This window comes from Physeter macrocephalus, chromosome 16 (assembly GCF_002837175.3).
Source record: "Physeter macrocephalus isolate SW-GA chromosome 16, ASM283717v5, whole genome shotgun sequence".
Classification (NCBI taxonomy): Eukaryota; Metazoa; Chordata; class Mammalia; order Artiodactyla; family Physeteridae; genus Physeter; species Physeter macrocephalus.
The window spans coordinates 64,458,809-64,473,467 of record NC_041229.1 but is presented as its reverse complement, the minus strand read 5'-3'; the positions used below and the strand labels follow the sequence as shown (position 1 = coordinate 64,473,467).

Sequence of the window (14,659 nt, the reverse complement as noted above, 5' to 3'; positions counted from 1 at the left end):
CATCTTTAGATTCAATTGCATTTGAGAGGCAACAGGGCATAGAGCTTTAAAGCACAAACATTGGAGTGAGACTACCTGGGTTTGAGTTCTGGCTCTGCCATTTGTGCCCATGTAATCTCAGGCAATTATTTAACCTCTGAGAAACTCAGTTCCTTCATCAACAAAATGGATATAATTATAGTATCTACCTCCTAGAGGTGCTGTAAAAATTAAATGAAATAATTTCTGTAAATTCATACTGAAAATATGTTTGATACTTAGTAAGCATTCAATAAATGTTAGCTATTATTACTATATGCCAGGTGCAGTGTCCTAGTTTCCAGACATAAAATTGAAGCGGAATTGCGCCATTCACTCAAAAACTTAAAGCAAAGCTTGATATTATTTGTCAAGTCTAGCATTCATCTTCTATCTCAATGGGAGTAATGGTACATATTAAATAACCATAGTGTTCAAAATTGTGATACATCCTCCATGGTTATATTCGTAGATTTAGCATTAAAATGTAACCTGAGGGGCTTCCCTGGTGGTGCAGTGGTTGAGAGTCCGCCTGACACGGGTTCGTGCCCCGGTCCGGGAGGATCCCACGTGCTGCGGAGAGGCTGGGCCCATGAGCCATGGCCGCTGGGCCTGCACATCCGGAGCCTGTGCTCCACAACGGGAGAGGCCACAACAGTGAGAGGCCTGCGTACCGGAAAAAAAAAAAAAAAAATGTAACCTGAGGCCGAAACAACGAGTCCTACCGCTTATTTTGTACTTAGCACCGTACTTAGAAAGGGTGGGAAAACACAAGGGCATGCATATGGAGGTGCCAAGGAGGAAGAATGTAAATGATAAAGCAAGGCACGGGTTCTATTCTAGGGGTATTAGATGTGGTAGGAGGTAATTATGATGTGGAATAGAAGATGATAAATAAAGCAGACTGACTAGACCTGCGGCTTATAGCAGGAGGGCCATATGGTTGGGTAAGTGTGGAGATGGGTCCACACCACGGAGGGTTTACAAGTTTGGCAGAAGAGTTTGGTCATTATGCTGTAATGGTCAGAACATAGCTGACATTTTTGAGCAGGAGACTAACATGATATACAGAGGTATTTGGGGCTTTGGTAGTTTTAACTTTTGTCCCTATGTAGAAGATACAAATGTTCTCAGTGTTTTGGACAATTCAAAAAAATTTTTTTCTGAGCTATATCAAGTCTAAACTCAAGAAAAGTCAGTTTTGTAAGACATTCTGCCTTTCAGTCTTATTTTTTTCTTTAATGTTTACCTATATCATTTTTGAGAGGTTCCAAAGTTTTACAAAAATGGGAATGCTGGTCGTGACAGTCCAAAGGTATGCAAATCAAAATATGAAGTAATTGAGGGTAATGAGAAATTAAGATTGCAGGGCTCACTCTTCAATTGTAGGAGGAAAATTAAACTACATAGCAAAGTTCAGAATAAAACATGTATAGTCATTCAAGTCCTTGCAGGCTTATAAATTGCCTGGTATGTCTGTAACTACTTTGCTATTACGTGGCCAAAACACAGGGGATTTCAGGATGTGTATTTATGGACTGATTCCCCAACAGATAACTGCACTATTCCGGAATGCTATTGCTATGTCAGTAGTTGTACTTATTGTTTCAAAAATTTTTCCATTTTTCAATCTAATTAACTTAGAATATCTCTAACGTGATTTGCAAAGAATTTTATATTTATATTTTGCAATCAGCATTTGACTGGCGCTCAGGTTTGAGACATGCACTACAATGTGTAAACATTTTGTAAGATAATAAATAGCCCCTAAATGTTTTATGATTGCCTGTTCCCTGCTAATTGGTCATGGATTGAAATTCCCCATTGTTTAATTTTTTTTTAATTTGTGGGAAATTTTTATAAATGAGTGTGTGGGACTTCATATCACAGCTGTTGTCATTTAAAGTTTGGACAGCATCATTACAAATGAAGCCCTGCTGTGAAATCAAAGTCAAAAGGCATCTTGGCATCCCAGCCATTTCCTTAGGAGAAGATTACAGCTCAAGTCTGTTGAACTTTATTGCCTTGGGCCTCATGACAGTCTTCAGAAACATGCAAGGCATTTCTGTTAAAGAAACTCAGATGTGCTAGGACACAGGGGATGACATTCTTCTGCATAGCAGTGTCCTAAGCAAGAGGGTGAGGAATAAGTCAGGAAGAAAAAGATGATTCACCGTTTTTGCCGTATTCTGGGATTATTTTATAAAATCTATGGAAATGACAGAGAATAGGAAAAAGGTGTGGTGTTTTCCTACATGGCCTATATACTTTTTCCAGTTTTACTGAGGTATAATTGGCAAATAAAGCTGTAACATATTTAAAGTGTACAGCGTGATGACTTAATATACCATACATTGTGAAAGGATTCCCACAATCGAATTAATTAACACATCCATCACCTCACAGATTTCCTTTTTGGGGGAGGGGTGAGAATACTTAAGTTCCATTTTCTTAGCAAATTTTAATTATATGATACAGTATGATCAACTATAGTCACTATGTTATATATTAGATTCTCAGACCTTATTCATTTTATATGTACTCTTTTACCAACATCTTCCCATTTCTTCTTACAATAGTTGTCTTTTAACCAGAGTATTTGGTCTATTTCTGCTATTATATTTTTATTTATTCCTACTATCTTTTTTTTTTTTTTTTTGCGGTACGCGGGCCTCTCACTGTTGTGGCCTCTCCCTTGCGGAGCACAGGCTCCGGACACGCAGGCTCAGCGGCCATGGCTCACGGGCCTAGACACTCCGCGGCATGTGGGATCTTCCCGGACCGGGGCACGAACCCGTGACCCCTGCATCGGCAGGCGAACTCTCAACCACTGCGCCACCAGCGAAGCCCCCTACTATCTTATTTTGTTCTTTTTTGATTATTTCCTTTTTCTGAGTTTCTTTTCCTCCTTCTTGCTTTCCTTTGGGTTATTTTTCTTTCAGTCAATTTTTCCCCCACTAGTTTAGAAGTTGTAACCTATTCTGTTCCTTTGGCAATAATACAGAGAAATTTAAATGTTTACTTAATTTATCAAAATCCAGCTCCAGTCCACCACCTTACAATGTCTATGCTACCGTGGTTGTATATTTTAGTTGTATCTTATTTTTCTTTAATACTGAAAGACATTATTTTTGTGTTTTATATAGTCAGTGTATGCTTAATTTACTCACATATTCATTACTTCCCTTGCTGAATTATCGTTTTATATCTCAGACTTTCCATCTGGTGTTTCAGGTGGCCCTAGGGGATCCCTACCATAAGATAGTTCTCCTAATGGACTTCCTACCTTTAGCAAGCGCTGGGTTTTGTCTCCTATCTCTTGAGTCCTTTGGGTTGTTCAAAACTAATACTCAAATTTACTTTGCTCACCAACTGTTCTTGAGGTAAAATTGCACTTTAGTGCTGTATCTCTCCAGGTTCCCACTTAACTTATATTTTGGCCTGAGTGTTCCTTACTTTCTTGCCAGTTCATTGCCTTGCATTAAAGACTTTTAAATATATTATCTAGCATTTTTAGTTCTTTACAGTAAAAATGCCTGTCAGTATATGACCATAAGTCAAGAAATAAAAGCTCATAACTAAGTTTTTAAATGATCTTTTGGTTGGAGTGCTCTCAGAAGATTTTTTATGATATTAAATCATTTTTTCCAAATACATTTTTCTGGACTTCCCTGGTGGCGCAGTGGTTAAGAATCCGCCTGCCAATGAAGGGATCACGGGTTCAATCCCTGGTCCAGGAATATCCCACATGCCGCAGAGCAACTAAGCCCATGCGCCACAACTACTGAGCCCGCGTGCCACAGCTGCTGAAGCCCGCACACCTAGAGCCTGTGTTCCACAAGAAGAGAAGCCACCGCAGTGAGAAGCCCGCACACCACAACAAAGAGTAGCCCCCACTCGCCTCAACTAGAGAAAGCCCACGCACAGCAACAAAGACCCAACACAGCCATAAATAAATAAATAAATATTTTTTTAAAAAAAATAATAAAATAGCAATTGCCCTCAATTTAAATATATATATATTTTTCAATTGCTTAAAGAAATGTTCTTAGTCAAATTAGGTTGGAAATGCTGCCACCAAATTCCCTTCATCCAGTCACAGTATAAAGCCCGGAGAAGTCCTATAGTTTTTTAAAACAAAGACATCGCACTTAATTTTGTTTACCCAGCATTTCCCCAATTTCCCCCCAAGTAACAGCTATCAGTACTCCATAAAACTAGTGTTTGCACAACAGTCTGAGGACACTCTCCCCGCTTTTCCCATAGAAGCCTCTTAGGTAGGCCTGAGTCTCCGTTGTAGAACCAAGTTTCTCTCTCCTAATAAGTTGTATTTGCTGAAATATTCAGGGATCCTGCTGGTTAATATAAGTTCTGTTTATTTGCTTTTTATGGAAATGAGATGTTTCCCCCTTAGAAATGGGGACCACATTGATTAGCAGCCATATCACAGAGACCTTGTTCTATCAGTGACCTTTCTTTTTTTTTTTTGGTATGCGGGCCTCCCTCTGCTGTGGCCTCTCCCGTTGCGGAGCACAGGCTCCGGAAGCGCAAGCCCAGCGGCCGTGGCTCACGGGCCCAGCCGCTCCGCGGCATGTGGGATCTTCCCAGACCGGGGCGCGAACCCGGTTCCCCTGCATCGGCAGGCGGACGCGCAACCACTGCGCCACCAGGGAAGCCCTACCTTTCTTTTTCAACTCTGTCTCCCTTGGATTTTCCTCCTTGGTGTACTTAGGTCCCTTCTAATTCTTACAGAATCAAAGGATTACATAGAATCTTAGTATTCATCTGGTTCAGCCCTACCAAGATTCATTCAGCTACCCATTTGGATGTCATAACTCCTCAAACAGCTTCCTTCCCTTTACAACTATGAGCATTTACACTCAGGGCCTTTTTTACTCTACTCACTTATACCCTCATCATGTCACCAGTGACCTCTTTGATTCACAAGTTTCTTGGCTTTTTCTCAATCTTCATTTTACTGAATTTCTCTGAAGATTTCAACACTATTGGTCGTTTCTTCTTCTCTTGACAACTATAGTACTGCTTTCTCCTACTTCTCTTTCCCATCTTGATTTTCCTTTATTCCTTCTCTATAAATATATCTTTCCCAGGTTTCTGTCCTTAGCTTCTTCTCCTCATTTCTCTCTCTTCTTGAATTTATTCCTTTATTCATTCATTTATTCATTTATCCAATAAATGTTTACTCTCTGTGGTGAATTAATTAGAACTATTATTTTTAGGACAGTATAGGAAGTTTGAGCCTATCTTTTAGTTATTTTTTTAAGATTGGGTCAGAAAATGTCACGTATATGAGAATGATTCTTTATTACAGAGATTTGTCCTGTGACCCAGTATTGTTTCAGTGTTTTCTGGAGTTGGACATTCAGTGTATTCTATAGCTGTGTTTTTCATAGTTAAAAATGCATGAAATTCTGTTAAGAACTCTTTTAGCAGATCATAATACCAAATGTACTCATGCTAAGCAAGACTAGCATTAGAAGAGATGCCCGCCTTTGGGCCATGACTTCTGAAAGAAAGTTTCCTCCTTTTTTTTCCTCAGGGCAGTACTACACCCTCAGCCCTGCCAAGCCATAGTAGTATTTTGAAATAGTATTTGAAATAGACTTAAATATGGTGTACAGACACCATAGACAACCTTGCTTCTGACTCTCTTTGCTTCTGACTCTTTCTCCTTTTTTGCTTTGCTTCTGACTCTTTCTCCTTTTTGCTTCTGACTCTTTCTCCTTTTTCTAAGGGCCCTGTCCCTGGCACCAGTGCCCTTTTGCAGCTTTAAGCCTCCAACTGCTCTGCTGTTGAGGCCTGTACTCCCTCCTTCACATTCCAAAATCAGTGCTGGCAGCTCAAAAAACTCATATCCACCACCTCAAGAATATGAGGAAAGCAATCAAGTACAAAAGGCGGTGTTTAGAGGAAAAAGCACCAGGCCGATAGGTAGATAAATCTAAATTCCAGTACTGGCTGACATCTAGGCCTCTTTTTCTCATCTGAAAAGTAGAGGAATTGCACTGGAATAATTGATATTAAGATCTCAGCTCTGTGAGTTTAAAATCAATTCATACAAACATATGAACAGCTGATAGCTGATTAATTTGCATTTTGATGGCGATAGTTATATTGTCTAAGGTTGGGGATGAAATTACTATACCTGACCTCTCTAAGGGTATTACCCTTGAGCATTGTTCCAGGCCATGGCCCCACTATGGCTGTTCAAGCCACTGTTGTTTTAGGTATATATCCAGAAGTAGAATTGCTGGATTATAGGGTAATTCTACTTTTCAATTTTTGAGGAATTGCCATACTGTTTTCCTAGCAGCTGCACCATTTTACATTCCCACTGAGATTTTCTGACTGTCCCATTCCCCAACAACATTTCACCCAAAGGGTTTTGGCATCAGTGGTATTTCTTGCCTCATCAATAACAGAATTTTACATATAAACCCTTCATGTGTAAGACTAAGAAAAAATTTATTATTTCAATTATAACATACATCCCAGTCTCAGAGAAGTTAAAATGTGGGGAGAAAATGTGTATCTCAGATTCAATGAAATATAGTAGTTAAATGTACTAAAACCCCCCTCCAAAAATTTTTGGACAAATATGCACAGTTGTAAACACAATTTTTGTAAAACAGGAAAGTAAAAGTAGCTACTCACCAATACTGTATGAAAACATCTTTCTCAAATGTATTTTTATATCATTTCTAAAAGAATGGGTTTCAGGGGACTTCCCTGATGGTCCAGTGGTTAAGACTCCGTGCTTCCACTGCAGGGGGCATGGGTTCCATCCCTGGCCGGGGAATTAAGATCCCACATGCCCCGTGGCACGAGCAGAAAAAAAGAATTTTTTTTTTAATTTAAAAAAGTAAAATTTTTTTAAAAAAAGAACGTGCTTCGGAACAGTATTTTTTCATACATTTTTTTCATGCTTATCTAGGTAAGCCTTAATGACAATTTGAAATAAAAGTAAAAACCCCTTAGGACAGTAAATAATGTATCATAGATTTTTGTTTCCACATATTTGTGATTTCTGGTAAATGTCCTAATAATGCTCATTTCTCTTTGTTTTGTTTAAGGATTGTTCAAGTTTAGAAGAATATAACATTGCTGCAGCATTACTCCCTTTGACCAGTGCTTTCTATAGGGTAAGTTACATTGGTCTATATATGTCATTATGATTTATATAGAAGTATTCAGTTTGATTTATCATGGAACTACATCAATCCCGTCCCCTTAGTGTATCTAAGACATATCTGTGGTTATATTTGTTATAACGTTTATTGCATGCTATATGTAAAAAATGTAATATATGATGTTAAATCATCTCCTAAGATATAACCCCACCATTCCATCCCTACTTTATTGTTCTTTAGAGCACTTAATAACACCTGAAATTGTGCTGTGTGTTGGTTAGTTTACGTTTGACTGTTTTCCCCCACCAAAGAAAATAAATTTCATGAGGCTGGGATATTGTCTGTCTTATTCATTGCTGTATCCCAGTGTCAATCAATAACTGTTTGTTGAATGAATGAATGAACAAATGAACAAGCTAGATAAATAAATGGAGACAGAAATTAGAGTTTAACTTCACCGGCAATTTCTATGAACCTTCTGAAAATTTTCCAGAATGTTCAGTGCTTTTCTTAATTCTGTCATTTATTGTAGTTGTCCTCTCCATGCCTTTTCATAGAGAGATTAATTCTTAGGGCAAATAAATCCAGCAAACTCTTATTCCCTCTTTTCCTATGAAGGACTTGTAAGGCATTAAATAGCCACAGTCTGAACAGCACATTGTATACGTCCTTCTGAAATGTACAGTAGGAAGCAATAAACCTGTGACAGCCAGGCTGACTCACTGTGCAGCTGTGTGCAGGTAGCTTCGGAAGCCCAGCACTTATGGAAGGACTTCTGGCTAAAGCTACTCCATGTTTCATGGGCTCTAAGTCAGGAGAGATTATCAAATATTCCTAGATCTGTTTTAGTAGAGAACTAGGCACCAGATAAAGTACCTTAGCTGAGTGATGAAATGATCCATGCCCTTAGATGCTGGCAGTATTCTCTTACTCTTTTTGTTCTGCCCATCCTTTTTGTTTCATCCACCATTTCTAACTGATGAGGTCTAGCCCCCTTCCTGCACTTAGTAGGTACCCAATTAATATTTCTTGATAAACTCCGTTTTTTAAAAACTTTACTTCAAATGATTAGTGCACAGTCTCTGAGTTAAAGGTCTTAACCCAAAGGTTCTCCATAATCAGGAACTCTTTCTCTGCTGCTAACTCACTTGCATTCCTCTTTCTTCCTCCTTACCCTCCCATCCCCTTCTAAAACAGAAAATGGAATTTATGAGACTCACACTTCTGAGACCTGGCAGGTCATACTGAGCATGCTCGGGAAACAAGGACAAATCTCAAAAATGTTAAACAAATTAATTTGGGTTTAGAAACTAATGACAACCAGCTGGAGCTTGGGCATCATCTTTTGGTTTTCCCTCATCAGCTTAAACTTATCTCCAGGCCCACTCTAGTTTTTCTTAAATGCGTACATACTAGTCTTCTCAGAACTCTCCCTAGTAGTTCTTCTTCTTATTCCCCTCTGGCATGGAGAATAATGTTACAAAAATAGGTCAGGCTCTCCTGCATCTTAAGCCACCAAGGAAGTTTGTCTCCATATCTCAGAGGAACCAAAAAACTTGGTTCTAACTAGCCTTCATATGGGCCCTCACATGGGCATTTGTTAAAGAAAATGGCATTTAAAATTTTTCCCACTTTAACATCTATTTTTTAAACTTAGATATTATGTAGAAATAAATAAGAAGAAACATAGGGGAAATAAGAATTGACAGTAGAAACTCAATTGCTCAAGAAATCCAAATTACCTAAGATTTTTTTTAAGCTGGATCATTTATCTGTTTTATAGTGTATATTAGTGAGGGTTTGATCATCATAGCAGAAGCACCATGAGTGATAGGAAGTAAGGAATCTATTATAGGGACCAGCTTTTATATTGTTATAGAAGCTGGGGAAGAAGTTTATGGAAAGCTTTGAATTAGGGTCTGCCTGTGGCCCTGAAGTCACTATAGATCATCAGGGCAACAGTCAGGAAGAAAAGCTAAGCATGATACAGGGAAGAACAAGGACAAACTAGAATCTATGTATGTCTTTTAAAGTCCTCCAACCTCAAGAAAGCAGGTGACCTGGAAAAGAAGCAGCATTATTGGCCATGGAGCTACACATGTGCCTGGCCCTGACTAGGAGCAGCTAAAGGAAGAGATCCAGAAGGAACTGGAGGAAATGTGAGCACAGTTCTTTCCACACATCAAGATGGTCCAGCAGATCTGCAACAAAGTGTATGAGATACAGCAGCACCTGGCATCCTATACTGACCTTCAGAGTGTTATGGCTCCTGCTTCATTTTTGTCTTCCAAATCTTAGACAAATGTCTCTGTAGTCAATCCTAACCTAGAATCATGGAGGAAAGAGAATTCTGGGAAATACAGTTCTAGCTTAGTTTAGTTTACACAGTACAAAACCATCACACCATGTTTTTTTGTTTTGTGGAAGTTTTTAATGCAATTAGTTAACAAGTTGGGCTACATGCCATGCTCTTCTCTGTGTTATCAAACAATAATACACACTTATGTTTTACGATGGATTTATAGATTTAATTTTTTGTTGTTGACTTGGCTTGATTTTACTTGGTTTCTTTTGGTTTAATTTGATTTGGGCATGAAAGGTCCAATTAGGCACCAGAAACCATACCAGTAATATGAACAGGAAAATTTTAATATAAGGAGTTATTAAGTAGTAATAGGGGATTAACTACTAAGAAATAAAGAGAATTTTAAACTTGGAGGATGCCACTCCCCAACAAGACCGAGATTCAGACCTTGTTGGAGAGGTGTTTCTGTGGCCACTGGATGGCACTGAGGTGAACTTGACTGAAGGGCCACAGACTAGGGCTGGCAAGCAGGAAGCTGTCTACTGGAGTTCTGGCAAGACTTGCTAGGAATCCACTCACTAGGGTACCACTGAAACTCGCAAAGTGGTGAGCACAACTGGCTGTCCCACACACTACTAGCAGGTACGTGTCACAGGAATAAGAAGAAAAAAGGACACCACAACCAGGAAAAGAAACCACTTCATGTTGCTCTGTCCCTACTGACAAAGCTTAATATTGTGCCAACTGGCATAGGAGAAATTTTTACAGGTCCAGCTCCAGTACCACAAAGCAAGGCAAAGAAAGGTAGATTTGGAGGAAAGAGGCACTGCATTGATAACCAACAGAGAGGGTTAGGGAGTGGATCATATTGATTCTTAGATACTTTCTGAACTTCTATCTTATGGGAACGTAAAAGGTTACTATGCCAGGCAGCATCTTGGGCAGCAAGATGGTCAAAACATTGATGTGGCCACTAGGAACTTACATTCATTTTTATAATACAATAAATAATAAATAAATAACCAAACTGGTCTACAGTGTCATCAGTCAGATGGACATTTTCTTAAAGTAGTACATGTGCATGGTTAGAAAATTCAGATAGTACAGAAAGATACAAAATGCAACATAAACTCTCCCTTTCCCACCTCTACTCCGTTTCTTCTGACAGTTGATTTCTTCCTGGGAAAAAAAGCTGTGTATTATTGCTAGGATATGCAGATAAAATTATCTTTTTTTAAACTAAAATGATCAAACCACTCACACTGTTTTCTCACCTTGCTTTTTTCACTTAGTAGTACATCTTGGAGATCCTCCTATATACCTAATTAGTGTAGAGCATATATACCTAATTATTTTTAATGACTGCATATACACACACACATACACACATATATGTATTTTTTTTAATAGTGGAAGTCAAAGCCTGCTCTGGGTAAGGAGGTAGGCGAGATGATGGATCAGGTACCTCTTTCTATCCTTTCCTTTCCTTTTTCCTTTCCTTTTTCCTTTCCTCTTTCCTTTCTTCTTTCCTTCTTTCCTTCCTTCCTCCCTCCCTTCTTTCTTTCTTTCTAAGTAAACCAGCTATTTTTTTTTAATTGAAGTGTAGTTGATTCACAATATTTTGTTAGTTTCAGGTGTACAGCAAGGTGACGCACTTATTTTTAATTCAGATTATACTCCGTTATAGGTTATTACAAGATATTGAATATAATTCCCTGTGCTATACAGTAAATCTTTGTTGCTTATCTATTTTATATATAGTAATTTGTATCTGTTAATCCATACTCCTAATTTGTCCCTTCCTCCTTCCCCTTTGGTAACCATAAGTTTGTTTTCTATGTCTATGTCTATGAGTCTGTTTAAGTTTTGTATATAGATTCATTTGTATTATTTTTAGATTCCACATATATGTGATATCATATAGTCAGAAAGGGTCTTTCTCTGTCTGACTTACTTCACTAAGTATAATATTCTCTAGGTCCATCCATGTTGCTGCAAATGGTAATATTTCATTCTTTTTTATGGCTGAGTAATAGTCCATGGTGTGTGTGTGTGTGTGTGTGTGTGTGTGTGTGTGTGTGTGTTCACGTGCACGTGTGTGTGCGTGTATATATATATATATATATATATATATATATACACACATATATATATATACACGCACACACACATATATATACCACATCTTCTTAAGCCAGTCATCTGTTGATGGATACTTGGGTTGTTTCCATGTCTTGGCTCTTGTAAATAGTGCTGCTGTGAACATTGGGGTGCATGTATCTTTTTGAAGTATAGTTTTCGTTTCTTCTGGATGTGTACCCAGGAGTGGGATTACTGGATCATATGGTAGCTCTAGTTTTAGTTTTTTAAGGAGCCTCCATACTGTTTTCCATAGTGGCTGCACCAATTTACATTGCTACCAACAGAGCACGAGGGTTCCTTTTTCTCCACACCCTTTCCAGCATTTATTATTTGTAGACTTTTGATGATAGTTATTCCAACCAGTGTGAGGTGATACCTCACTGTGGTTTTCATTTGTGCTTCTCTCGTAATTAGCAATGTTGAGAATCTTTTCATGTGCCTCTTAGCCATCTGTATGTCTTCTTTGGGAAAATGTCTATTTAGGGTTTCTGCCCATTTTTTGATTGGGTTTGTTTTTTCAATATTGAGTTTTATTAGCTGTTTGTATATTTTGGCTTATTAACCCCTTGTTGGTCACATCATTTGCAAATATTTACTCCCATTCCATAGGTTGTCTTTTCATTTTGTTGATGGTTTCCTTTGCTGTGCAAAAGCTTTTAAGTTTGATTAGGTTCCATTTGCTTATTTTTGCTTTTATTTCTTCTGCCTTGTATATTTTGAGACTGATCTAAGAAAATACTGCTACGATTTATGTCAGAGAATGTTTTGCCTACGTTCTCTTCTAGGAGTTTTAGGGTGTCATGTCTTAAATTTAAGTCTTTAATCCATTTTGAGTTTATTTTTCTATATGGTGTGAGGGAGTGTTCTAATTTCATTGATTTACATGTAGCTGTCCAGCTTTCCCAACACCATTTATTGAAGAGACTGTCTTTTATCCGTTGTATATTCTTGCCTCTTTTATCATAGATTAATTGACTGTAGGTGTGCAGATTTATTTCTGGGCTCTCTATACTGTTCCATTGAGCTATATGTCTGTTTTTGTGCCAGTACCACGCTGTTTTGATTATTGTAGCTTTGTAATATAGTCTGAAGTCTGGAAAGGTTATTCCTCCAGCTTTGTTCTTTTTCCTCAGGATTTCCTTGGTAATTCTGGGCCTTTTTTGATTCCATATAAATTTTAGAATTCTTTATTCTAGTTCTGTGAAAAATGTCATAGGTATTTTGATAGGGATTGCATTAAATCTGTAGATTGCTTTGGGTAGTATGGCCATTTTAACAATATTAATTTTTCCAATCTAAGAAGATTGGATATCTTTCCATTTCTTTGAATCATCTTCAGTTTCCTTTATCAATGGTTTATAGTTTTCAGCATGTATTTTCTTTTTAATAAAAAGATAATTATGTATATGCTTACCATTCTCATAAAAGCGAAGTATTTTATTGGCCTAGATGAAACAAATGTTTATCTCGTAGAGCTTTACTTAGAGTAAAAGATATACCACTTGCAACATTATCTATATTAGATCTTAGGGAATTTGTTACACCACAGCCACCATAAGTTTAGGGTTTTTTTTTTTTTCTCTACAGTTCCTTCACACTTTTTTCTACTTCTACGAACTTGTATGTATTTCATTTGTCTTTAACTTATGAAGCCTTTCTTTTTCTTTTTTTTATTTTTTATTTTTTGTTTGGAGATCAATTTAATACAGATAAATTGTCTATAAAGGTGGGCAGATCATAGTAAGAAGTCAAAACATTTTAAGAAATTTTTCACCTTCTGCTTTTCTTTTTTTTTTTTCTTATTAGTCATCCATTTTATACACATCAGTGTATACATGTCAATCCCAATCTCCCAGTTCATCACACCAGCACCTCCACCCCTGCCTCTTTCCCCCCTTGGTATCCATACGTTTTCTTCTCTACTTCTGTGTCTCAATTTCTGCTCTGCATACCAGTTCATCTGTACCATTTTCAAGTTTCCACATATATGTGTTAATATACGATATTTGTTTTTCTCTTTCTGACTTACTTCACTCTGTATGACAGTCTCTGGATACATCCACGTCTCTACAAATGACCCAATTTCGTCCCTTTTTATGGCTGACTAATATTCCATTGTATATATGTACCACATCTTCTTTATCCATTCGTCTGTTGATGGGCATTTAGGTTGCTTCCATAACCTGGCTCTTGTAAATAGTGCTGCAATGAACATTGGGGTGCATGTGTCTTTTTGAATTATGGTCTTCTCTGGGTATATGCCCCGTAGTGGGATTGCTGGGTCATATGGTAGTTCTATTTTCAGTTTTTTAAGGAGCCTCCATACTGTTCTCCATACTGGCTGTATCAATTTACATTCCCACCAACAGTGCAAGAGGGTTCCCTTTTCTCCACACCCTCTCCAGCATTTGTTGTTTGTAGATTTTTCTGATGATGCCCATTCTAACTGGTGTGAGGTGATACCTCGTTGTAGTTTTGATTTGCATTTCTCTAACAATTAGTGATGTTGAGTGCTTTATCATGTGCTTCTTGGCCATGTGTATGTCTTCTTTGGAGAAATGTCTATTTAAGTCTTCTGCCCATTTTTGGATTAGGTTGTTTGTTTCTTTGATATTGAGCTGCATGAGCTGTTTATATATTTTGGAGATTATTCCTTTGTCCGTTGATTCGTTTGCAAATATTTTCTCCCATTCTGAGGGTTGTCTTTTCGTCGTCTTTATGGTTTCCTTTGCTGTGCAAAAGCTTTTAAGTTTCATTAGGTCCCATTTGTTTATTTTTGGTTTTATTTCCATTACTATACGAGATGAATCAAAAAATATCTTGCTATGATTTATGTCAAAGAGTGTTCTTACTGTGTTTTCCACTAAGAGTTTGATAGTGCTCGGTCTTACATTTAGGTCTCTAATCCATTTTGAGTTTATTTTTGTGTATGGTGTTAGGGAGTGTTCTAATTTCATTCTTTTACATGTAACTGTCCAGTTTTCCCAGCACCACTTATTGAAGAGACTGTCTTTTCTCCATTGTGTATCCTTGCCTCCTTTGT

General features: G+C 37.7%; 1 protein-coding gene across 4 annotated transcripts in view; it reads left to right on the top strand.

The window, feature by feature from the left end:
* The window catches only part of SBF2 (SET binding factor 2), a 519,569-nt gene that overhangs the window by 383,212 nt on the left and 121,698 nt on the right, over window positions 1-14,659 (top strand). For all 4 annotated transcript variants that reach the window (XM_024119088.3, XM_028501227.2, XM_024119087.3 and 1 more), the window contains one exon: window positions 7,113-7,181. In XM_024119088.3, the coding sequence (XP_023974856.1) occupies window positions 7,113-7,181 (69 nt within the window). The remainder of the gene's footprint in view (window positions 1-7,112; window positions 7,182-14,659) is intronic.